This window comes from Bombus impatiens, unplaced genomic scaffold (genome assembly GCF_000188095.3).
Source record: "Bombus impatiens unplaced genomic scaffold, BIMP_2.2 scf_0645, whole genome shotgun sequence".
NCBI classification, from domain to species: domain Eukaryota; kingdom Metazoa; phylum Arthropoda; class Insecta; order Hymenoptera; family Apidae; genus Bombus; species Bombus impatiens.
Window position 1 is genome coordinate 218,122 of NT_177064.1, and position 21,856 is coordinate 239,977.

Here is a 21,856-nt window from a genome sequence, read left to right on the forward strand (position 1 = left end):
AGTTTATTAAACTGAATTGTACAATATGTATATATATTTCTACGTATGTTTTACAATGCTTTTATATTTAAATACCTTAAACTATTTTCATTGTTAATTATAATAATGGAAATTACTTTCAAAATAAAATGTTTTTACATAGTTTTGCTGGAATCAACAATAATATAAACAACAAAATATAAAGAATATTTTAAATAAAATATTCTTTCTTTTAATACAATTTGATGAAACGTAAATATTTTTGTAGGTATTAATTGATTGTAAGTATTACTTGATTGAGTGTCGATACACATTCTCTTGACTTCTTAAAACAAACATTTAGTATGTGCTACTGCAAGATTTCTGAAACCATTATACAATAATATGCGTAGCTATATCTGTGTGCGATAAACTACTAAAACCTGACTTATGAGTGTTTTCAACACACACAATGTAAAATATGTACAAAGATTTATGGAGCCCAACTCCTTATTTTCTTTCATTTTTCCCCCAATCAATGTATGATCATGTTGTCTGATACCATAAAGCATGTCCGCGACTGATTTTTTTATAAAAAATATATAATATATATCTATATAAAATTTCATTCTTTTTATCAGCCAACATGTCTTCGTACAAATTTAATTCCACTCAGGGGTATTTGATTTTGTTTTCTGCAACTTGTTTCTTAAGTTTAATTTTTTTTGTTTCCTTTTAATTTAGTACCTGAGGTACTTCGACGCTCAAATAGAAATATAAATGCATCTTTGACCAATTACGATATACACGACGACGAACGTCTAATACCTATCTGATGATTAAAGCACAATGGCAGCAATTTTACAAATATAATGCAAAAGGCTGTAAATTGATAAACGTTGAGCTGCATTCATGACAATTGCATAGTTGAAAATCCAATTCTATGCACTTTGTCAAGAAATTTGGTATGAAATACGAATAAACTTGAATGCTTCGTATTTTAGAATAATTATAATATGATATTCTATTTACGTAAATTATATACATAAATTAAAGTAATTCACTTTTTGGATGTTAAAAATTGTGCTATATCTCACATGCATATCAATATACAATCATCCGTTCATTTCACAAGTTGTTTACGTACAAATGAACATTGCTTTGAATATGATTAACTTCTTACTACTTTATGAACCACATTGCAACATTTCCTTTTATTTTTTAAATAAAAAATTTCGATCGCAAAGACGCTAAAATTCTATTTACGTATATACGTATATTGCGAACTACTATAACATTACTACTTCTAATATATACAAAATTTTCTATTCTAGGAAATATGTGATGGTTGTTGCACTTGACATCTTTATTTTATCGTCTTGAAAACAGCTCAACCGCCAACGGTGTTATAAGCTATACTCGAAACGAAAATGACAGACGGCTTAGACAATTATTTGTTCCCAAGATGTCTTTACAATAACACACTACCGGTAACATTTTTCTCAGCCTTTTCTTAAAAAAGAAGAATGAACGATGAAATGATCATCAAGTTCGATAATTTGTACTTTGCATCTGAGCAGGTGAAATGACAAATTGAGGATAAAAATTTTCAACTGTTACGTTATGTTCTTGACAAAACAATGTACAACACAAAGCATATATGAATATATATCTTCATTCTGGTAAGTGTTCCTCATTTATACTAAATCTTATATCTATATCTACAATTTATATTAATGGGGGAAAATTTACCTAAACGATATTAGGTAGGTAAAAATTGTCATGAAATCTGCTATAATTGCAGGATGTCCATATAGTGATACTATCCTATTATCTCCCGGTGTTGTATAAAAATCTCTTTAGCGCAGGTTAAGATAATTAGGATGTTTCAAGGCAGCTCATCACGAACAGGCCTGTTGCATTTCTGCTTTAGCTGCCTTTATGGCTAAACTCAAAATGAATACATTTTTTATATATAAAACAAATTTCATATAAAAATTTCTCTGATACTTTATTCATAAAAACATTAATTATTCATAAAATATTTACCTTCTCGTTCTCTTCTTCTTAACTTTTTTCTGCGTCTTTCAATAGCGGCAAGTTCAACTTTCACAGCATTATATGTTTTACGTAACTCAGCTAATTTTTGCTGTAGTACAGCTATCCTTTGACTGCCATCCAGTTCAGGATCTATGTTAAACACAAAAGGTTAACATTTTCTTTTTATAGGTAAGACATTAAAATTAAGGAAGAAAACTAATCCTTTACCTAATTCCACATAAAAATTATATTTCGTCGGTCGAGGTGATCTCGATGAGTAATTACTAAGATCAGGAACACTAGTGATATTCGTGTGATTTGCTGAAGTTGTATTAATTCCACATAAATTAGAACCTTCACTTGTGTCATCGCTATCGCTCCCACCACCATGTCTACCATGTCTATTACTATGTCTTCCCGCTTTTTTGGTGGTATTTTTATCACATTCTGAATGCTTCCTACTTCTCTTACGTTTTTTAGGCGATTGTGTTTCTTCAATGGATCGCTTTGCTGGTGGTTTTAATATTCTATCTGCAGAATTTCCTTCAACATTTGGTAATGTGTCATCTTCACTGAATCCTGGACCTTTCCCACCACTATCATTGTCTGCTTCAGAACTATCACGATTATGTTTCATATTATCCTCCGAAGTTGGTGATGAACCACCTGTTCTTTCTTCTCTTGGGGATCCAGAGATATTGGAAATGCTTGAATCAGGTGTAGTTGGAGGTGTATTATCCATTACAGGTGCTGCTTCATTGCTTTCTCTCCTCTGTGCAGGCATTAGTGCAGGTAAATGTTGATGATGAGACTGTTGTTGTCTCATACCCAGAGTAGAATTTTGTTGCATAGATAAAGAAACTGGGATAGGTGTTTCTACAGTTTTTGGCAATGCCATACTCAGAGTGGCAACAGTACTGCTGGTTGTACTCTGACCAGATGTAGGAGCACTTGCAAATGGCATTTCCATTAATACTATACTATTTTCTGTAGTTTCAACTTTTGGAGGTGAACAGGATGGACCAGCGTTTATTTGTTCTATATTTTCAGTAATAGGTGCTGGTGAACCTGGTATTTCTTCCTCACATAGCAAAGAATTAATTGCCTCTCCCTCTTCATCTGTTTTTATAACAGGTGTTTCTTTGATCTCGGTTTTAAATTCAGTAATACATTCTTGTGGCTGATGTTTTAATGGTTGTATAGATTTTTGTGTTTGTAATTGTGAATACCTTTCTTGTGTATCTTGAAGCCTATCTAACTCTGCTCTTAACTTAACATCAAAATTTGACGAACTTTTCACATCTTGTGATTCCTCATTATCGATTATTAACCTCTGTTCAGAATCACTACTATCTGCAGAATCTACCATATCTTGACTGATTATCTTCTTATGATTTTCCTTTTCCTTTTCTTTAAAATCGTGTTCTTTAAATTCATCTTCTGTTTTCTTAGACTTCTCATTTTCTATATGTTTCCATTCTTCTTCTTCATTTTCATGTATCTTTTTATGTTCTGTTTTTGTTTCAACGAATTTTTTTATTTCTACTTCTTTTTTAAGTTTAAATTGTTGAAATTCTTCTTCTTTTTGTTTAATTACTACACACATTATTTCTTTACATTGGTTTTCATTATTTATTACAATCTCTTCCTCTTCTCGTTTCTTATTCTCACTTTCAGTCTTAGGCCCATGCTGATCTTCTTTACTTTTTTGTGCAACTACAATATCTAACTTCTTAGAAATTTCTTTTGAGGGTTTCCATACAATGTCTGGAATTTCATCTTCTTTTTTAACATCTTTAGTTTTATTACGAAAAGCCATTGCAGCTGAAAGTTTTTCTTCAATTGTAGATGTAGCTGGTAATCTTGCACTAATTGGTGCTGGAATTGTTACAATTGAAGATGAAACAGTCGTAATATTTAATAATTTTGGATCTAATGGTTTTAATTCTGGAGATTGACAATGTAAAGGAGATTTAATGCTTTGTTTCTGTTCAACAGCTATATCAGGTTTATTTGAAACTGTTAATGTTATATCTTCTCTTACCGATTCAATTTGTAAGCTTGTGTCTTCTTTATTGGATTCCATTGAATCATTTCCATCATTAGAAGTAAACATTTCTTGCTGATATGTAAATAAGTTTTCTTGTTCTGCTTCTGAAACTTCTGCCTCTGATATTATTAAACGATCTTCTGAGTCATCATGAGTAGCATCATCATCTCCAGGTAAATCGCTAAATAAAAGATCTATACCATTATTTATCTTACCCGTTTCCTCAATAATAGGTATTGGTTTCGCTGCATTAAATGAAGGTGATTCACAAAGCTTATCGAATGCTTCTTCACATGTTGCTAATGATGTAGATTGTAGTGATTTGTGAGAAGGTAAATTGTCTGTAATATCATCAGTCCTTTTACTGAATAATTTCTTTACTTTCTTTCGTGAATCGTTGTCGGTTTCTGATTTAGTTTCTTTTATAACTGGTGATACAACTATTTTTTGTTTCTTTTTAGGGCTTTTTGGTTCTTCTTCAAACACCCTCTTTTTTATCTTGTCTTTTTCTCCACTTGTATCTCGTTTATTTCGCACTTCAAATTCAAATGGTTCTGGTTCTTTAAATTCATATATATCTTCTGTATTATCTACTACTTTAGATTCAGGCATTGTTTCTAATTTTGATGGCTCTAACTTTTTTTCCAATTTTGGTGATACTGAAACAACATTCTCTTTTTCTTCTATTTTTATTTCATCCTCTGGATCAGGTTCAACCCTAACAAGCTCTAATTTCACTGCTTTATCAAAACCTTTTAATTCAGATCGTATTTGATTTAAGTCAAAATCTCGACCTTTCGGTTGTTCTTCATCGCTATCTGGTTCAGATTTTATACCTTGCGATTTACTAATCGTTCTTCTTAAACGCCTACCTCTACGTGGTTCTTCTAAATTATCTTTGTCTTCTTCACCTTCGCTAGTTTCATCAGGTTTTATTCTGTCTTCAACTCTGTATCTCGCTTCTCTACGTTTTCTTTCCTCTGTAATCTTAGATTTCGTTCTTGTTTGTTCAGATTCTGTAGTATCTGAATCATATGTTTCACTTTCTTCAGTTTCCGATGGAACTATATCCGCATGTCCAGAAGTTCTCCTAGTACGCCTTCGATGTTCTGTGCTAGATGTATCATTATTTCTTGTTCGTGTTTGACGATTGTTCGCTGGTGTTGCTGGACTTTTGGTTCTAGAACTAGAACTTATAACAGACAATGGAGTCGTAGATCTAGTCGGTTGAGATATTTCTTTTTCCTTATCTTCTTTCTTGATTTCTTTTGTCGCAGTAGATGAAACAACTGATGTAGTAGGTGCAACACTTTGCGCTCGACGTCGATTTTGAGATGCATTTGAATTAGTGTTAGAAACAATTTTTGATGACTTATTGATGTTATTTGATAAATTCGTACTGGGAGTTTGAGGTCGTGAACTAGCTTTAATTCGTTTTACTCTACCTTGAGCTTGTGTAAAATTCTGTGCTATCCTCGATGGTTTAATCCATTCATCATATCTCGTATTCCATCCAGTATAATGTACTAAATACATTGGTTCTGTACCATCTTTTTCCATATCAATAACTTTAGCTTCGTAAGTAACTTTAGATTCATGAGTAGGTCCATAATATACTTTTAGTCTATCTCCTAATTCTACAGGTCCTTTGTAACAAGGAGCTGAATCTGTTGACTGTTCGTCTGTACGTGATTTTTCTGCTTCATACTCCTTTCGTTTTCTCCCCCGTTTCTTTAAATCTTCATCTATCAACCGTCTTTGCTTAGATAAAGTTTTTCTTTCCGATTCTCTCGATGGAGTTCGTGTTTCCCTATTTTCAGAAGACATTTTACTTTTTATATTATCATCTTTAGATTTAGATCTTGTTTTAGTAGCATCCTCTTCTTTCATTTTATCGTCTTTCTTTTCTTGTCTTTTAGGTTCAGTTTTCTTTTTTTCTATTACTTTTTTCTTTGTATCTTCTTTATTTTTAGATTTGCCTCTGTTTGACAAGGATAAGGATGTTGAAATTTTTTGAGATTTTTCACTGCTAGATGAAGATTCAGCTTCACCTTCAACGTTTACGTCACTGTCTTGTCCGCTACCGCTTTCTTCAAATTCATCTTTCTTCTTTATCTTCACAATTTCTTCTTCTTTTATTGGTTGTTCCTTCTTAGTTTCTTTTTTCTCTTTCTTTTCTTCTTCCATGATCTTTTTATCTTCTTCTTCTTTTTCATTTTTAATGATCGACACTTGAGGTGGTACGGGCGTATTTCTGTCTTTATCCCTAATCAGACTTCTTCCAGGACGTTGTTTACGCATAGTACCCCTTGGATGATTTACCATAGTACAACCTAACTTCCTATAAAAATCTTCAAAGGAATGTAAGAATTTCTTATAGGCCTGTTTAACCAAATTGTGCGTCGATGGTGAATTTTGCATTGTAAAGCTCAAGCGGCGTGTTATTAATTTCCATTGATTTTGATTTGTTACACGATTATAACCGCCTAACTTATAGACAGCTCGAAATAACCTGTATAGATCTATGTCCTCGGAACCTATCATTGGACAGTTGTTAATAGGTGTACCACGATCATCCATAAACTTATACAGTTGTGCCACAAAGTGATCTTTTTCTTCACGCGGTTCATCGTCAGAACTCTGGAAAATAAATTATGTTTACAACAAATTAAATTCATTTATTGAAATTAGTAAAAGAGATCTTACATCAGAATCAAGTTCCCCATCTGAGTCACTGTTTCCACTTGATACAGAATGTCCAAAAAGAGAATCTCTATCCCAATGGGGAGGTAACTCATTCTTTTCTAAAAATAGCAATGCCTTCTCTACTGCAACCTTCAATGTACTATTCTCAACTTTGTTGACAAGTTCTTTTGTGAATTCAGTGGCCTCTTTCTTTGGAACTGTATAACTAAATATGCAAAGAGTAACAGTAATACAATAGAAAATAATGAAATAAGTATCAATGTACAGCTGATTTTTAACAGATACATTTAAATAGATTTTATAGAGTTTTAGAATAAGCTTTAATGGGGAAAAAATATTTTGTTACCATTTCAACCATTTTGCTTTCTTTTCATATTTTCCATAAAATCTGTTTATATGTCGGAGATGAAAGGACACCGGAGCATTCCCTCTGGAACTTCAGGAAAATCCGTAAAATTGTAATTAAAGCTTACAGTTGTAATTAAACAATTTGCCGTCATTCTGCCCAATGGTACTTGTTTGCGATTTGTGATAATAAACTTGGGCTCAAGGCGACCATCAGCCGCCGAACGTAGCCGCGGTCAACGGGACAGGCGCTTCATCCAACAAAGGTATGGAGCGATAGTATGACCCTCATTAAAAGAATACCCATAAAGGTACCTGACAGTAAAACATGCCAACGGTTCCTTCGGACAATGAATACCAGATGTTGAGGCACTTACATAGCACAAGTCCAGTTAGCCCGAGGACCCGCTATAAAACCTGGGTTTTTTTGGTAATTAAGATTTTCAAACGGACAGGCAGTCTTTGTCCCAAATTGACCAATTGACAGCGACGTCAATTTCCCTTACTTTCGGAACGAGGGCTATACTCGACGAATCCGATGATCTCGTGTCCTTAGACACACCCCATCATAGTTTTCCTCTGTGGCATCATTGGGACGAAAAGTCATTCTTTCTTGAGATCTCATGGACGAAGGGAGTAGCGCCTTACGATCAGTGAGTAGGACACGTTTGAGTTAGAGTAAGTATACCTATCATCCCGTTGACCGTGGATTTGTTATCGAACCTAAGACCAACGTCATTAGCATGGCAAGTGCCCAACCACTGATTGTCCACCATTGATTGTCGAATCAGTAGTGTTCAGACTCGTAGTATCAGGCCGTATCTTCGTTATAACACAACGATGGCCAACTCCAAGGGAGGTCTATCAAACGCCCACAACCCTAGTCCTGACTCTTCTCCGACATATATATGAACACAGATCATACTTACTATCGTGCATCCTTAAATGATCGCACAAGGTAGTCGTCTCTCACTCGAATTCTCACTGTATCTTGAGCAGTTGGAGCAACCACTAATCCAGGGAACCAATTATCTTTCTTCTTTTTATCTCCAAGTTCCACACATACAACTCGTCCAATTTCAGGTTCTGTCTCCATTCCTTCTTTGCCTGTTCCACTAGAACCTGAATCACGAGTCCCTCGTGGAGGACTATCTTCATCATCACTACTTTCATCTCTATAACAATTATTTTTACAAGTAATAACACAAATTACTTCATAAAATTATATTGCTGACATTATTTCACAACACTCACTGTGCTTGTCTAGACCGCCGTCCCCTTCTTCCTCCAATTACTGGATTTCCAAAATGTTCTGGATGTGTCAAAGGAAGTTGGTCCAAAGTTTCACTCTCTGCAAAATGTCTTCCACTTTTCAAACAAAGTGCAGTTCTTCTTAATGTAGTAATATCTCCATCATCAAAAACTACAGTATATTGACTACAATCTTGAATTTTAGTGATAGTAGCTTCCACAAATTCTTTTCTATCTCCATGTTTAGCTTCAACAGATGCACCCACTCTTAAAGTCCCTTTTATCTGATCATCAGCTACTGTTGCTGTACCCAAGCCTTGTTTATAGGTCACCCTGCATTTCACTGATCTTACTACTTTCCGAATTTTTGCTTCACAAAAGGCACCCTTGTATTTAGCACTAACCTCCGTACCCACTGATAGGTACGGTGGATCGTCTCCCTGTAACAGAAAATACATGTATATTTAATATTTGTACTTTTTAAATCTAACTTTTGCTCATGACATACTTCCATAGTCATCATACATTCACTCTCTGTCTAAACTAAAGAGATACATATAAAGACAAAATTTTAGTATCTTTTATTATATATACATGAATATGTATATACATATATATTGTCTTAAGAAAAAATCATAACAATGACAACATGATATTAACGAAATTTGAAATAATTTTTTTTATTATTTATTATTTATTAGGTCTTGAAGGTTTATCAAGAACTATGATCTAATCTCGTACAAAACATTATTTCGGCTGTTATTAACGACAGAACTTAAATAATAAAAGCATGAAAATTGATATAAAAAGCAAGCTGCCTCGTATGATGAGCTATTGTTTATGTAGGCGGTCATGCCTCGCAGGTACCGAAGATTATTTTTATATCGAGATTGCCTTACGATAAACAAGAACTTTCGCACGAAGATACGTTTTCGTTGAAATAAAACTCATACTTTGATATCTTAACCACGTTTTCAAAACGAAGTCCACTACGTTCGTGACAGCCTGTCGATTTCTCAGACATCAGGTAATAGTTGTAACCTCGAAGGTACTTTAGGCGAGACATTCGTCCGAAGTAAATGACCTGCGAAAGCGTTGTAACTACATAACAAAAGCACGGATTTTAACTTTCTCTGTGCACGCGGCAGAAAAAAAAAGAAAGGAACTCAACTATACAATCTTTGCGCACTTGTTTCTACGTCAACTTTGCTCCCGCCTGTTTTTCCTTACCAGCATCTTCTAGCGCTCCACGATCTCCATATAAATAATCTTAAGACACTGGCACGTGAGTGACATTAAAATCGAACAGTTTTACATTATATCGTTGAAAGTAACAACACAGGAAAAATTCCAGTTGACTGTGAGAATCTGACCCCCTTCGCGGAACCAACACTTCACGGCCCGAATGCGTACAAGCTCCTGTTCCCTGCCCATTTCCACCCCGACGCAACTTGTCAGCTAGCCACTCGACTCCTATTGGATGATGTCTTTGCACTTTCTGAAAACAACTGAGTAAAGATACAAAATTAAAGTTACGCTCCTGCAGTGAAATTATTCGTGATCTCCATAAATATAGGATTACCTAAATAAGTTACAATTTTTCAATAACGTTTCGAAATAAATGAATATCTATTTCCAAGAAAAATTGAAATAGTAGAAAGTCCGCACTGCGCATACGACAGGGATGTATCAATGTTGTCCACAGCATCACAATTTTGGATGGTCGTTTCTGTTAGAACATTTCAGCGAGAAGTGATCTCAATACGTTTCGTACAAACGACAAACATTTAGTGTAGTTTTCTCAATAAATTTCATGTGTGCGTATCCTGTGGATTGTAAAAAATACAGATATATTTGTTTATAGGAGAAAACATTGCATTAAGATCTATATTTTTTGTAAAATAATCGTATGATGCATTGTGCGAAGGATTATGTAATTTCTGCGTTCTAAAAAGATTGGAACGATTCTAGTACATGAGAAACATATAAGAAACGATAGTTTAAATAGTTTCTATGATCTTGCACGAAGAATATTACAACTCCAGATTTGTAACCAAATCTTGTTATAACGCACATCTTTCAGATGTTTAAATTATTTTTAAATTAGAATATAATATAATATATTGCTCGTATTAATAAAAAGTATTAATTTTAATCTTTAACAATACTATGTATAACCATATTAAATATAAAATTGATTACTGTATATATTTGTTATTGTCATTTAAAAAGTTCTGTAATATCATTAATAGTAGTATTAATTATAATAGCAGGCAAAAGTTTCTAAGAAAACTTCTATGTAAATAAGATAAATTTAATACCGTATATAATAATATTAATATTGTTATAGCCATACTTTCAATTATATTTGTAAGTAATGACAACCAAATCTAACTAGAATATTAATTAAACTGATACGTAAGTTTTAATTAAACGTAATTGTAAATTATAAAAAACGAATTGAACGAGGAAATTGGTAATTATATTTACTAATCATTATATGAATATTTGTTGACAGAACCATATTTAGAATTTGCCATGTGCCTTCGTACTACGTCCCTGCTTGTAGTCGTCTGCTGTGACGCGGAACAAAATGGCGTCGAGTAATGAAGTGCCGGTAGAAATCAACCAGAGTGGCATGTGCACAGCAGAGAATTCAGTAAGTTTTAAGCTAAATATTTACATAAAATTGGAGACAAAAACACCATAATTATTTTATTAATATATTAACATTCGTATGAACAACATACGATATTTAATACATTTTTAAAAGAAGAATATGTTTGAATGTCGTTTGTCATAATAGTTTTTCACTACTGCTAAGTACTTAAAGACAAATTGACTAGTCCAATCTTCATTTCTTACTTCTTCTAAACATATCTTTAAAAATAATTTTTGATCATTTCGAGGTTATTTATGAATATTATTCGAAGGAAATTTGACTATATTCAATTGCGTATGGTATATATGTACTAATCACACGATGGTATAGAAATATGTGTGCGTGTAAAGAATCTCGTCTGATCATTCGATCTTAAACAGACGCCATTCATTTTGGCGGGCACGTGTGTACGTTTCCTCGGTGTCGGCCGAAACAAGAATATTCGACGATTTCATCGTTTCGAAATTTTGCGTTCCCTGTTACTGATGAACGATATTGTAATTAATGTTTAATTATAATTTTTTTTACTATATTTAAGTGAAAAAGAAATTTATATATATTAATTTGAGATAATGAGTTCATATCACGTGTTAGTAGATAATTGTAGGTTCTTTTCTTATATATATAAATCAATTAATTTTAATATTTTTTATCAAAAGCCATGCTTTAACAAAAAATAATATTTTTTTATTTCTAAATAACGATTGAATATTATAAAAGTAAATTGTTCTAATAATAATGCATTTTCATCTAATTTTGGTAATATTAATGTATTAATCTCAATTATGAGATATTTATTTATTTTTATATTAATACATATATGCATCATTTTTTATTATTATTAATTTTGGCTTTTTGTATTATTACAGGTATCAAAAATGGAATCTATGGAAGTTACAGAAAATAGCACTGCATCAAACAAAGATGCTACACCATCATCTTGTAGGGAATCTATTTCTGTGGATGATATGACATCTCGAGATTATTATTTCGACTCATATGCACATTATGGAATTCATGAAGAAATGCTAAAGGATGAAGTGCGTACAGTGACTTACCGTAATTCTATGTATCATAATAAACACCTTTTCAAAGGAAAAACCGTTCTTGATATTGGTTGTGGAACTGGTATACTTTCAATGTTTGCTGCTAAAGCTGGAGCAGCCAGAGTTATTGGTATTGAGTGTTCTAATATTGTTGAATATGCAGAAAAGATCGTAGAGGCAAATCAGCTGTCAAATGTCATAACAATACTTAAAGGAAAAGTTGAAGAAGTTTCACTACCTGATGGCATTGAAAAAGTTGACATAATTATTTCTGAATGGATGGGTTATTGTTTATTTTATGAATCAATGTTAGACACAGTGCTTTTTGCTAGAGATAAATGGCTTTGTGAAGATGGAATGTTATTTCCTGACAAAGCAACTCTATTTATTTGTGGCATTGAAGATAGACAATACAAAGATGAAAAAATAAACTGGTGGGATGATGTATATGGATTTGACATGAGTAGTATAAGAAAAGTAGCAATTAGTGAACCTCTAGTGGATGTTGTGGACCCAAAACAAGTTGTTACAAATGCATGCCTCATTAAAGAAGTTGATTTATACACAGTAACTAAGGCTGATCTGGAATTTTCATCGCCATTTACTTTACAAGTTCGCAGAAACGACTATGTTCAAGCATTAGTTACATTCTTTAACATCGAATTCACCAAGTGCCACAAACGTATTGGCTTTAGTACAGCACCGGAAGTACAGTATACTCATTGGAAACAAACTGTATTCTACTTTGATGAATATATGACAGTTAAAAAAGGAGAAGAAATATATGGTGTATTTTCAATGAAGCCCAATGCAAGGAACTACAGAGATTTGGATTTCAGCATTGAATTGGACTTCAAAGGAGAATTGTGCCAAGTACATGAAACTAATACTTATCGTATGCGCTGATACCTATCAGATTATTCATCTTCTTCTTTTTATTTTCATGGTTCATAACACTATAATCAAATAGACACCAAGACTTTAGTTATCATTGAATTATATTAGATGATTTAATGAAATTTAATAGTACGGTACAATGAATGGTGTGAATTATTTAAATGTTTTTAATTTTTAATTGTAAGAAAGTTAGAGGCTTCCTGCTTAAGATTTAACAAAATGTCTAGATTCTTTGTTAATCTAGTAAGAGTTTGCAATATGATGACTTACAACTAAGAACATAAGGTTGATATATTACTTAATCACAAATAGTGTACATTTACAAGACATTACTTCATGTAAGTGTGTATTAGAAATATGAATACTATAATTCATAATTTAATTTTTCTCTGTGACCATTTTATATTCCATATTGTAAATTTTCTGTCTGTTTTATGTATAACTCAATTTTGGCTATTAAATCATTATTGATTTAATATTGTATAAGTTAATGAATTTGTTTAAAACAACATACATTTTATTTACCACATATTTGTACCGTATTCTTAAAACATAACTTCTTTCTAAATTCATGACCTGTAGAATATACGTGTAACTATATTCCAAATAATAAAATAATTTGGAAATGCTCGCTTATATTATGTATGACAAGTGGAAGATTTACAATATTATATTTTGTTAATTTGATAGTAAATGGAAGCTTATTGTTAGTACTATTCATTTTATCAACACCTATCTACAATTATGCTTAATATTAGTAATATCCATGTTGCATTCATTTAAAAAAAAACACTAATATTGTTTTAATTTTTATATATAACATTTGTATTACTAATATTGTTAGTATAACAATTTATTTAACATTTAAGATTTTCGTGATGTTTTGATGGAACATTACAAACCTCTAATGATGGTTGAGTTTAATATCCAGTTAAATTAATTACGCATGAAAATTTTATAATTAAATATTACTTCATATTATATCGCTAATCCTATCTATAATATATGGAAATTTTATATTTTGTATGTACTTCCAACATTTTTCTAAATTAACAATTACTATAATATTGATCATTAGTAAATGGACTAAATATTTAATAAATTTGGAAATAAACATGTATTCTACACTTGCAAAATTAACAATCCATTTTATGAAGATAAGATCTTAATTCATGACACAACCTCAAAAACAATGCAATATATTTAAAATACGCATGTAAATAAACAAGACAAACATTTTTTTTATCTGCTTCAATGTATGGTTTCAATACTATAAGTTCTACTTTCTAAATTCTCTTTACAGAAATTAGGTCATTAAAATGTTATATTTTGGTAGTTCTTTTTCCCCAAATCTTAATACTTATTAATTATAAAATATTTATTTTAATAAAAATATTCATTAAAATTGGAAACTAAAACAAAATTATGTACACATAAATACATTTAAAAATGGTATTCTCCTATAACATTATAGAGATCAACTACGAAATTTAGTACAATATATGAAAATGTGCTTTAATTAAAGTGGTATGTAATACGTCGAAAAATATATCACAAAATTTTGAACAAATAATTGTCTGACATCAATTTGTATTAAAAACAACCAAATGAAAATAATATATAAATAGAAAAGTTTGACAAAGTTTGTCTATACATACCATTTTCCTCTAAAATAAGAAAAATTCTCATAACAGAAACTGCAATTGTTTATGACAATCTTACAAACTAATAAAATAAATATTTGCTACAAATATATACATACTGAGCATTTATTATAAAACTAGGAAAGGAAAGAAATTATTTATTTTCTAATATATAATCAAAGCTTAAATTTGAGGAAGTCATTGCTTTTATATAGTTTAACTATATAATGACAAAATTTTGTACAACTGGGCAGATAGTATAGCATTATTATTACAATGAAAGCAATATCTTCACTTATTAAAATTTAGTTTATACAATAATATTATTTTGGTTGTATTCATCCTAAATACTGTATATAACGAACTTCAAAAATGTTGACTATTTACAGATGATATGAATTTATTATGTGGCTAAACCCTTTAAATAATTTGCTAATTTCTGTGTTTTATAATCAGTTCTTAATTGTATAAAATTCACTAGAACATTACGGTCTAATGTTGCCTGTAATAATAAAAGAAATAACTGTTTTAATTTTGCAATTAATCTGGAAAAATTTATAATTAAAAGTACCATACATACCAATTGATCTCCTGTACAAACTTGTTTCAAATTTTCCGGTTTAACTAATAATAAATTGCATAAAGCATGTAGGGTATCAAATAAATTAGTAACAAGATCAATTTCAAGTTCCTTGACACACTTACGATATTCGTTCATATCGCATATTGCACACATAGCACCAGCAGAATTAAATTGAAATTGTTGTAAATGATCGTAAATAACTTTATGAAATCGTACTCCAAGTTCAGATAGAACAGTATTTAAATTTTTCCCATCTAAAGTACTTCGAATATGTCGAATCATTCCAGTAACATATTGTACAACTGTTAAACAAGCTGGAGTGCTTAAGGTATCCACATCAGTTTCAAGTTTAAAATCAGTCTTTCGTTGTTCGCTTTGTAGGTACACTTTTACCCAACCAATAATAGCATTTATACTTCTATCTAATCCTGTCTCTAGTTTCATATCTATTTGATCTAACACAGCTTTTTTCTTTAACATGCAATCTCCGTGCTTAGATGTAGACCTAAAAAGATTATATTTTATATATATTTCCAAAATAAAATTATATGTAAAATAAATGAAGTAAATCTTACACTACAAGAGGTATCACACTATCATTAAATTGTTCCTCTAATAAGCGTACAATTGCGTTACATTGACGCACAACATTGAAAAAATGAATCTCAGGTTGAGTTCTACTTTCAGGAATTGGTACACTTTGTAAACCCAATTCCAATGCATAATCAACATGTTCACTTATTAAATACTGTAATAGTATCTCCAAAATCTGAAGTGCATTTATTGGTATATCGTCAGGTTTTGATAATAACTGACATCTTTGAAATGCCAATTTACTTCTTTGTAACAAAGCAATTGCAAGTTCCTCTGATAAAAAGGTCTCTCCCCCATAATTTTCTATTTGTGCTATATTTATATTAGTCCTTGCACCTAAAACTGCTTGTAAGTCTCTTCTTAACTCTTGAAATCCACCACTTTGTAATTGTTTCTTTTGATGATTTTTAGATTCATAATATTCAATAAGAAGTGCTGCTGATTTTTCCCTCAATACTTTTGTTTCCATGCTAAAAATATTGCACTGATTAACATTTGACTATTACAGATGTGAACTTACTTAGATGTTAACTACACTTTATGTGAACTTACATAATATAAGCATCCAGATATTTTTGAAATATATTTCTAGTGAGCTTGGCAAGATATGTATCATCAGTACCCATATTAAACATTTTCAATTCTGTAGACAATTTCACAGTTCTTGTATATAAATCATATAAATTTCTAAGGTACTTATCAGGGTCAGTTTTATCTGCTAATTTAGCAACTGCATATTTCTGAAGTCTTAAATGATAAATATTTAATACAAATTTAGCCATCACCTGTTCAGGATTTGTAAATACTTGTTGCATTAATTTATGATATTTTGTACACATAGGTATTACATCTTGAAAGACATCCTTTCCACCAAATGAGCCCATTTGGCTTTGCTCTATAAATGCATCAATACATTGAGAATATCCTTTAAAATGAGCTAGAACTGATGCTAGTTCTCTCATACGAATGGCATCTTCTCTATTATGTGCTCTAACAAATTCTTCTATAAGATTTCTTTCAATCTCATCATACTTAACTGCAATTTTTTTCTTGGCATGTTCAAATTTTTCTGATGGTAATTCTTGTGATATAAGATGGAGTTTTTGTATTACATCTGCTGCTTCATCTAGCTATTACAGAATAAAGAGTTTTAATTCTTGTTCCATGTACAATACAATCACACATTAGATAGATAAAACAGGTGCACATATACCGAAGACTTATCTGTAAAAATTGGATCTGTCAAAGGTCCAGGGCTTAAAAAATCTGAAAAATGCCTCATTAATTTTTGAGCTTCAACAGCCCTAGCTCTTGGAGTATTAACACTTTCCAATTGATCTCCTAAATGTAAAACCTTAGTAGCTACAAGATTTATTCTTTCATCTAATTGATGAAACAGATCAATAGAATGTTTATTTCTTTCTTGTAACTCAAGTATTTCTAGTATATGCCTTGCTTCTTCATCTTTCAATGCTGTTTCAAGTTTGTCACATTTTTTTTGTTGACGTTCCTGTAAAATTTGTAAATCTTTAATTGCTTGCAAGAAAGTTTCATGTACTATTGTAGGATCAAAAAATGTTTTTCCATCATCTTTTGTGGTATCATTAACTGTTCTCCAAGCAAGTCTTTCAACGAACTCTTCAGGATCAAATGGATCCTGAAAAAATTTTATTAAAAGGATATTATTATTATTAATGTTTTATAAAACAAGGACAATTCAAATTTATTATTTTAATATATAATTTACCTGTTCTAACTCTTTCATATATTGTTGCATCATTTTGACGAAGTTTAGATGACACTTGTATGAAAGTAAGGTTATAATTTTATTATTAAATACAAATATTGATTTTGCTGATAAAAAATGATATAAAATATATCAATTTTAATAGAAGATTGTTGTTAATCATTTATTAAAATCTATAAGTACTACAAAAAACATTTCATTCTGCAATCGTTGAATAGCCTGAATATGTATCGTCCTTGTCTAACTCTATCTTACATTAACTATACTAAAGAACGTACCCGTATGTACCAAATTAAATATCTTTAAATACATCGAATACTATTTCATATCATATACATAGTCCACACAATATTACAAATTAATACAATAAAAAAATTACAAAGTATATGGATATAAATATATATGGTATTATATATATATAAATATATATATATTGGGAAATAAGAAATAATTAGTTCTCAACTTACACATTTTTATTTTCTATAGTCATACATTTACTTGTTATATACGTCCTTCTTATGAAGAACTTCATACGTTCTTACTAACTAATTCATGTAATAAACAAATATTATTATAATGAAAGAAATCCCACACAGTTTTGAAATATTCTATTATTTTGTTTTCATAAACCTCCTTTAATAACAATATAAAAGCAAGATCATTTGCAATCGTAATAAGAGTTTTGTACAAAATATGTCTTTTCTCCTTTTTTTCTTTCTTTTTATCCTTTTCAATAAAAATTAGAATAATATATGGTATATGAAGTTTTTTTTGATATTATTATTGCATAGAATAAAATTTTATTAAAATAACCTGACTTATTAAATGTTTTTCATATGTTTTCATCATAGGAAAGCGAAAACAATTGAAATAATAAATATGTAACATAAAAAACGTGAACTAGACGTCTTGAACAATAAGCAACCAATATAAAAGGAAAATAGTATTTTGTCAAAATTTTCATCTTACAAACTCGTATGGAATACACAGCTTTCTGAATATAAGCTTACCGTTTAAATATAAGACAAAACATATCGAATTTGCCAACGCTATATTTTACAAACGTCGTGATGTATTCATAATAGGCGAATAGTTTTATAAATTTTATAAGTAGCACATATTTAAAAAATTGACGTAACTTTATAGAAGTTACCAACTGGAACATATGTAACATATTTAATTATTCTTGTACGTATAGGTATACTATTTACCATTTTTTGTATTAGTGTTGAAATATTTATTAATATATTGTTATTAAATTACACTAATGAGCACTGAAAAAAGAGGGAGGCAGCGATGACGGCGTGTTTCAGTATGTTATTACTCTAATTCTTGTTTATCTCAAGAGTTTGGAATAAAATGTGGAAAAATGTTTAGGTAGTACAAAGAGTAAGAATGACTTCCTTCTAAGACAAAAAACATTCAATTATACATGTTACAATTACGCTAAAAAATAAGAATGTTTATCTTTATAATCACGATACATAGTATTATGTAATTTACTTTATAAATTCGAATTGCCGTTAAACGCATCATTGCATAGAATCAATGATCCTCAATGTTATTCAAATTTTCCTATGTCAGTTTTTTGCACTAGATAATTAGCAAGTTAATAATTATGTTCTCCTTTCTTGAAAAAAAGATAGAACAAAACTTGTTTTATTCAACTCTGCTAACAGAGTTGGTGGTCCATAATAATGCTTCACACCTTATTTTTATTAATATAAACTGAAACTTCCACAATCTTTCTTGTTTCTCTTGGTAATGTTTTTTAATGCAGTATGAAACTGCTACCATAAGATGTCCTTCTGCAATTAAAAGATTTAACATTAGTATACAAAGAAGAATTTTTTATGTTATAATTTTCAGTTATAGTTATACAATTAATAGTCTTTGTTAGCAAACATAAAAAAACTTACTTTGGTTACAAAGATGTAAAATTACATTTCTCAGCAGCACCCAGATTTAGAGGATTCAATCGGACGCCCATGTTCTATTTTCACTTTATTTGCAGGATCACTGTTTCCACTTGATGGAGGACCCACTCTAAGTTTTATTTCTGCAGCCATTGTCATAAAAGCTTGTTCTACATTCATTGCATTTTTTGCAGATGTTTCTAAGAATGGTATACCAAGTTGGTCCGCATATTCCTATTTACAAAATTATACAAGAAATTAATACAATTAAAATGTCAATGTTATTATAGCTTTCTTACTTTTGCTGTTGTGTAATCAACAACTTTTTTAGTGTGAAGATCACATTTATTGCCAACCAGCAGCTTATTCACATTATCACATGCATAACGATCAATCTCTTCCAGCCATTGTTTAACATTATTAAATGTTTCTTGATCCGTACAGTCATAAACAACGATAATACCATGTGCACCCCTATAATAAGAACTTGTAATTGTTCTAAATCGTTCTTGACCTGCTGTATCCCAGATTTGTAATTTTATTGTTTTTCCATCTAGATCAATTGTTCGTATTTTGAAATCTACACCAATAGTACTGATATAACTTTCTGTGTATGTGTCATCAGCAAAACGGAGTAAAAGACATGATTTTCCAACTCCAGAATCTCCAATTAAAAGTAACTTAAATAAGTAATCACTGCAAAAAGATGTTTACGATAAATAAGGTTAAATTATATTAAATAAGCGATGTACATAATTAATTCCAATTTATAATTTATTTTAGTTAATTTACGATGACATTTATTTTTGTTAATATTTAAATATGTTTTGTTTAATTCCAAAATAAAAAAGCAATCAATACAAGGTCATAAAAGCAGATAAATATATTGTTAAGTATTCTTTGTATACAATGATATATTTTGTTTAATGATTAAAATTTATAATAATTAAACTTAATTGATATAAACATAACTATTTCTAAACAATAAATAACATATGTAAAAGATTATTATAATCAGGAAATAAAATTACATTGTATTACACAATAATGATTATATATTTGATCATAAACATAAAACATGAATAACAATTAGAAATCTGGAAAAAAATTAATTTGTAAATATATAGCAAAAACAGCAATCTTTTTTAAAATCTTAGATATAAAATCATAACAGTTTTTTTGTTATATATGTACTTTATTTTATTGTTATTTGTATTATTTTCACACATGTAATTTAACAAAACATTCAAACACAATACAAGTAACAACGAACTTTGCCTCATACTTTTTATAACATTCTACAAGATCAATTTTCTCAAATCACTTTTAAAAATTTTTTCATGTATTCGCGTATAAGTTTTCCAGATTTAAAGTTTGAATAAAAATAGTTAACACAGATCAAGAAATGAATTTATACAAAAATTGAAAATAAGAAAAACAACAGAGAATGAATTTCTAAAATATGGCTTGTGAACATGGGTAGAAAGAGAGACAAAGAGAGAGGGGGATGGTAAATCTGTCAGATAGTAAACGTTAAACAAAACTTTTTCGTATTAACGTAGTTGTATAAAACATTAATAGCATTAAGTTTGTCTTTTTAGCCTCGTTCGTTGTTACATTTATAAATAATTGATTATATATTTCATGAAATGAACATATCTTAGATATACTTATGTCTGCGCAAAAAGAAGTTTACTTACTATTCAGGATTCATTGTGGACATGCTACGCTCAGAACACGCTCACTAATATCGTGTACCGTCGTTAAGGAAATCTAAAAAATGGACACGATTCGTTTCGACAATGTGACGCTAAAGATTCACAGATCACGTTCTTCGATACGAATGAGCTGTAACAATGGCGGTCACGGTAACTCCTCCCAAACCAGCAAATGAAATGTCTACCATTGACGTAATGCCAGAATGGCAGCAGGTGCTGTTTCACTCCCTCTATTTGACGGGACACGAGCGATTCCAGCACGAGAACCACGTCTGCGCACTTATCTTTTAGGAACGCTTCTCTTCTCTCTTTTTCCAGGGTTCTTTTTTCTCTTATTCTCTAATTCGTGTATTTTTTCCAATATACATTATTTTCAAAATTTATGTTATTATAAATAAATATAGTACCATATACTTAGAAATGCCATACAAATAAAATTAATGTGTTAATCCTTTTCAATTGGATATCGATATCGAAAATTTTATTAATCTCATGTATTGTTATACATGCATCTAAAATCACGGCCTTAGAACGTATTTTCAAGCTACAGCTGAGTATTATCAGAGATAAGTAAGTAGGAAGATCGCTGATGAGTATAGGAGAATTTCAGTCAAAAGATATTCTATAAATTACCGCCTCTAACGGTCAGACGGCCGAACTATACGCACATTTCTTCCCCCCCCCCCCTCAATATGTTTGA

The 21,856-nt window shown here is 30.5% G+C and overlaps 4 protein-coding genes across 7 annotated transcripts; 1 reads left to right on the forward strand and 3 right to left on the reverse strand.

Annotated features, from left to right (window-relative positions):
* Window positions 1–496: 496 nt before the first annotated feature.
* On the reverse strand, window positions 497–9,823 carry LOC100743357 (AT-rich interactive domain-containing protein 4B). Of its 3 annotated transcripts, none has more exons than XM_033322518.1 (8): window positions 9,581–9,823; window positions 9,304–9,434; window positions 8,354–8,790; window positions 8,029–8,274; window positions 6,755–6,959; window positions 2,227–6,688; window positions 2,008–2,148; window positions 497–1,903 (listed from the first exon to the last, which is right to left on the reverse strand). In XM_033322518.1, exons 4-8 carry the CDS (start codon window positions 8,193–8,195, stop codon window positions 1,860–1,862), a joined length of 5,019 nt encoding a protein of 1,672 aa, XP_033178409.1. In that variant the 5' UTR covers window positions 8,196–8,274; window positions 8,354–8,790; window positions 9,304–9,434; window positions 9,581–9,823; the 3' UTR covers window positions 497–1,859. The 3 variants fall into 3 exon arrangements, with proteins under 3 accessions (XP_033178409.1, XP_033178410.1, XP_003491989.1); XM_033322519.1 differs by lacking the exon at window positions 9,581–9,823 and adding an exon at window positions 9,522–9,540; XM_003491941.4 differs by lacking the exon at window positions 9,304–9,434 and having other exon boundaries at window positions 9,581–9,822.
* A 198-nt stretch (window positions 9,824–10,021) lies between these two features.
* On the forward strand, window positions 10,022–13,735 carry LOC100743715 (protein arginine N-methyltransferase 1). Of its 2 annotated transcripts, XM_003491944.4 has the most exons (3): window positions 10,022–10,167; window positions 10,869–11,009; window positions 11,882–13,735. In XM_003491944.4, exons 2-3 carry the CDS (start codon window positions 10,944–10,946, stop codon window positions 12,962–12,964), a joined length of 1,149 nt encoding a protein of 382 aa, XP_003491992.1. In that variant the 5' UTR covers window positions 10,022–10,167; window positions 10,869–10,943; the 3' UTR covers window positions 12,965–13,735. The 2 variants fall into 2 exon arrangements, with proteins under 2 accessions (XP_003491992.1, XP_003491993.1); XM_003491945.4 differs by lacking the exons at window positions 10,022–10,167; window positions 10,869–11,009 and adding an exon at window positions 11,374–11,509.
* Window positions 13,736–14,710: 975 nt separating this feature from the next.
* Window positions 14,711–17,811, reverse strand: LOC100743477 (exocyst complex component 5). Its single transcript, XM_003491942.4, has 6 exons — window positions 17,523–17,811; window positions 16,989–17,432; window positions 16,328–16,905; window positions 15,757–16,245; window positions 15,179–15,686; window positions 14,711–15,100 (listed from the first exon to the last, which is right to left on the reverse strand). The coding sequence occupies exons 1-6, from the start codon at window positions 17,553–17,555 to the stop codon at window positions 15,002–15,004; spliced, it is 2,151 nt and encodes a 716-aa protein (XP_003491990.1). The 5' UTR covers window positions 17,556–17,811; the 3' UTR covers window positions 14,711–15,001.
* A 641-nt stretch (window positions 17,812–18,452) lies between these two features.
* Window positions 18,453–21,453, reverse strand: LOC100743910 (ras-related protein Rab-1A). Its single transcript, XM_003491946.4, has 4 exons — window positions 21,139–21,453; window positions 19,738–20,134; window positions 19,442–19,672; window positions 18,453–19,330 (listed from the first exon to the last, which is right to left on the reverse strand). The coding sequence occupies exons 1-3, from the start codon at window positions 21,159–21,161 to the stop codon at window positions 19,472–19,474; spliced, it is 621 nt and encodes a 206-aa protein (XP_003491994.1). The 5' UTR covers window positions 21,162–21,453; the 3' UTR covers window positions 18,453–19,330; window positions 19,442–19,471.
* Window positions 21,454–21,856: the final 403 nt, after the last annotated feature.

Coding starts and splice junctions, on each gene's coding strand:
- LOC100743357 (XM_003491941.4), bottom strand. Junction 2,149..2,226: donor TAATTTTTATGTGGAATTAG/GTAAAGGATTAG, acceptor TGTTTAACATAG/ATCCTGAACTGGATGGCAGT. Junction 1,904..2,007: donor AAGAAGAAGAGAACGAGAAG/GTAAATATTTTA, acceptor TTTTGAGTTTAG/CCATAAAGGCAGCTAAAGCA.
- LOC100743715 (XM_003491944.4), top strand. CDS start 10,944: ATGGCGTCGAGTAATGAAGTGCCGGTAGAAATCAACCAGAGTGGCATG. Junction 11,010..11,881: donor TGTGCACAGCAGAGAATTCA/GTAAGTTTTAAG, acceptor GTATTATTACAG/GTATCAAAAATGGAATCTAT.
- LOC100743477 (XM_003491942.4), bottom strand. CDS start 17,555: ATGATGCAACAATATATGAAAGAGTTAGAACAG. Junction 17,433..17,522: donor ATATGAAAGAGTTAGAACAG/GTAAATTATATA, acceptor AAATTTTTTCAG/GATCCATTTGATCCTGAAGA. Junction 15,101..15,178: donor TTTGTACAGGAGATCAATTG/GTATGTATGGTA, acceptor TTATTATTACAG/GCAACATTAGACCGTAATGT.
- LOC100743910 (XM_003491946.4), bottom strand. CDS start 21,161: ATGTCCACAATGAATCCTGAATA. Junction 20,135..21,138: donor TCCACAATGAATCCTGAATA/GTAAGTAAACTT, acceptor ATCTTTTTGCAG/TGATTACTTATTTAAGTTAC. Junction 19,673..19,737: donor TTGATTACACAACAGCAAAA/GTAAGAAAGCTA, acceptor TTTTGTAAATAG/GAATATGCGGACCAACTTGG.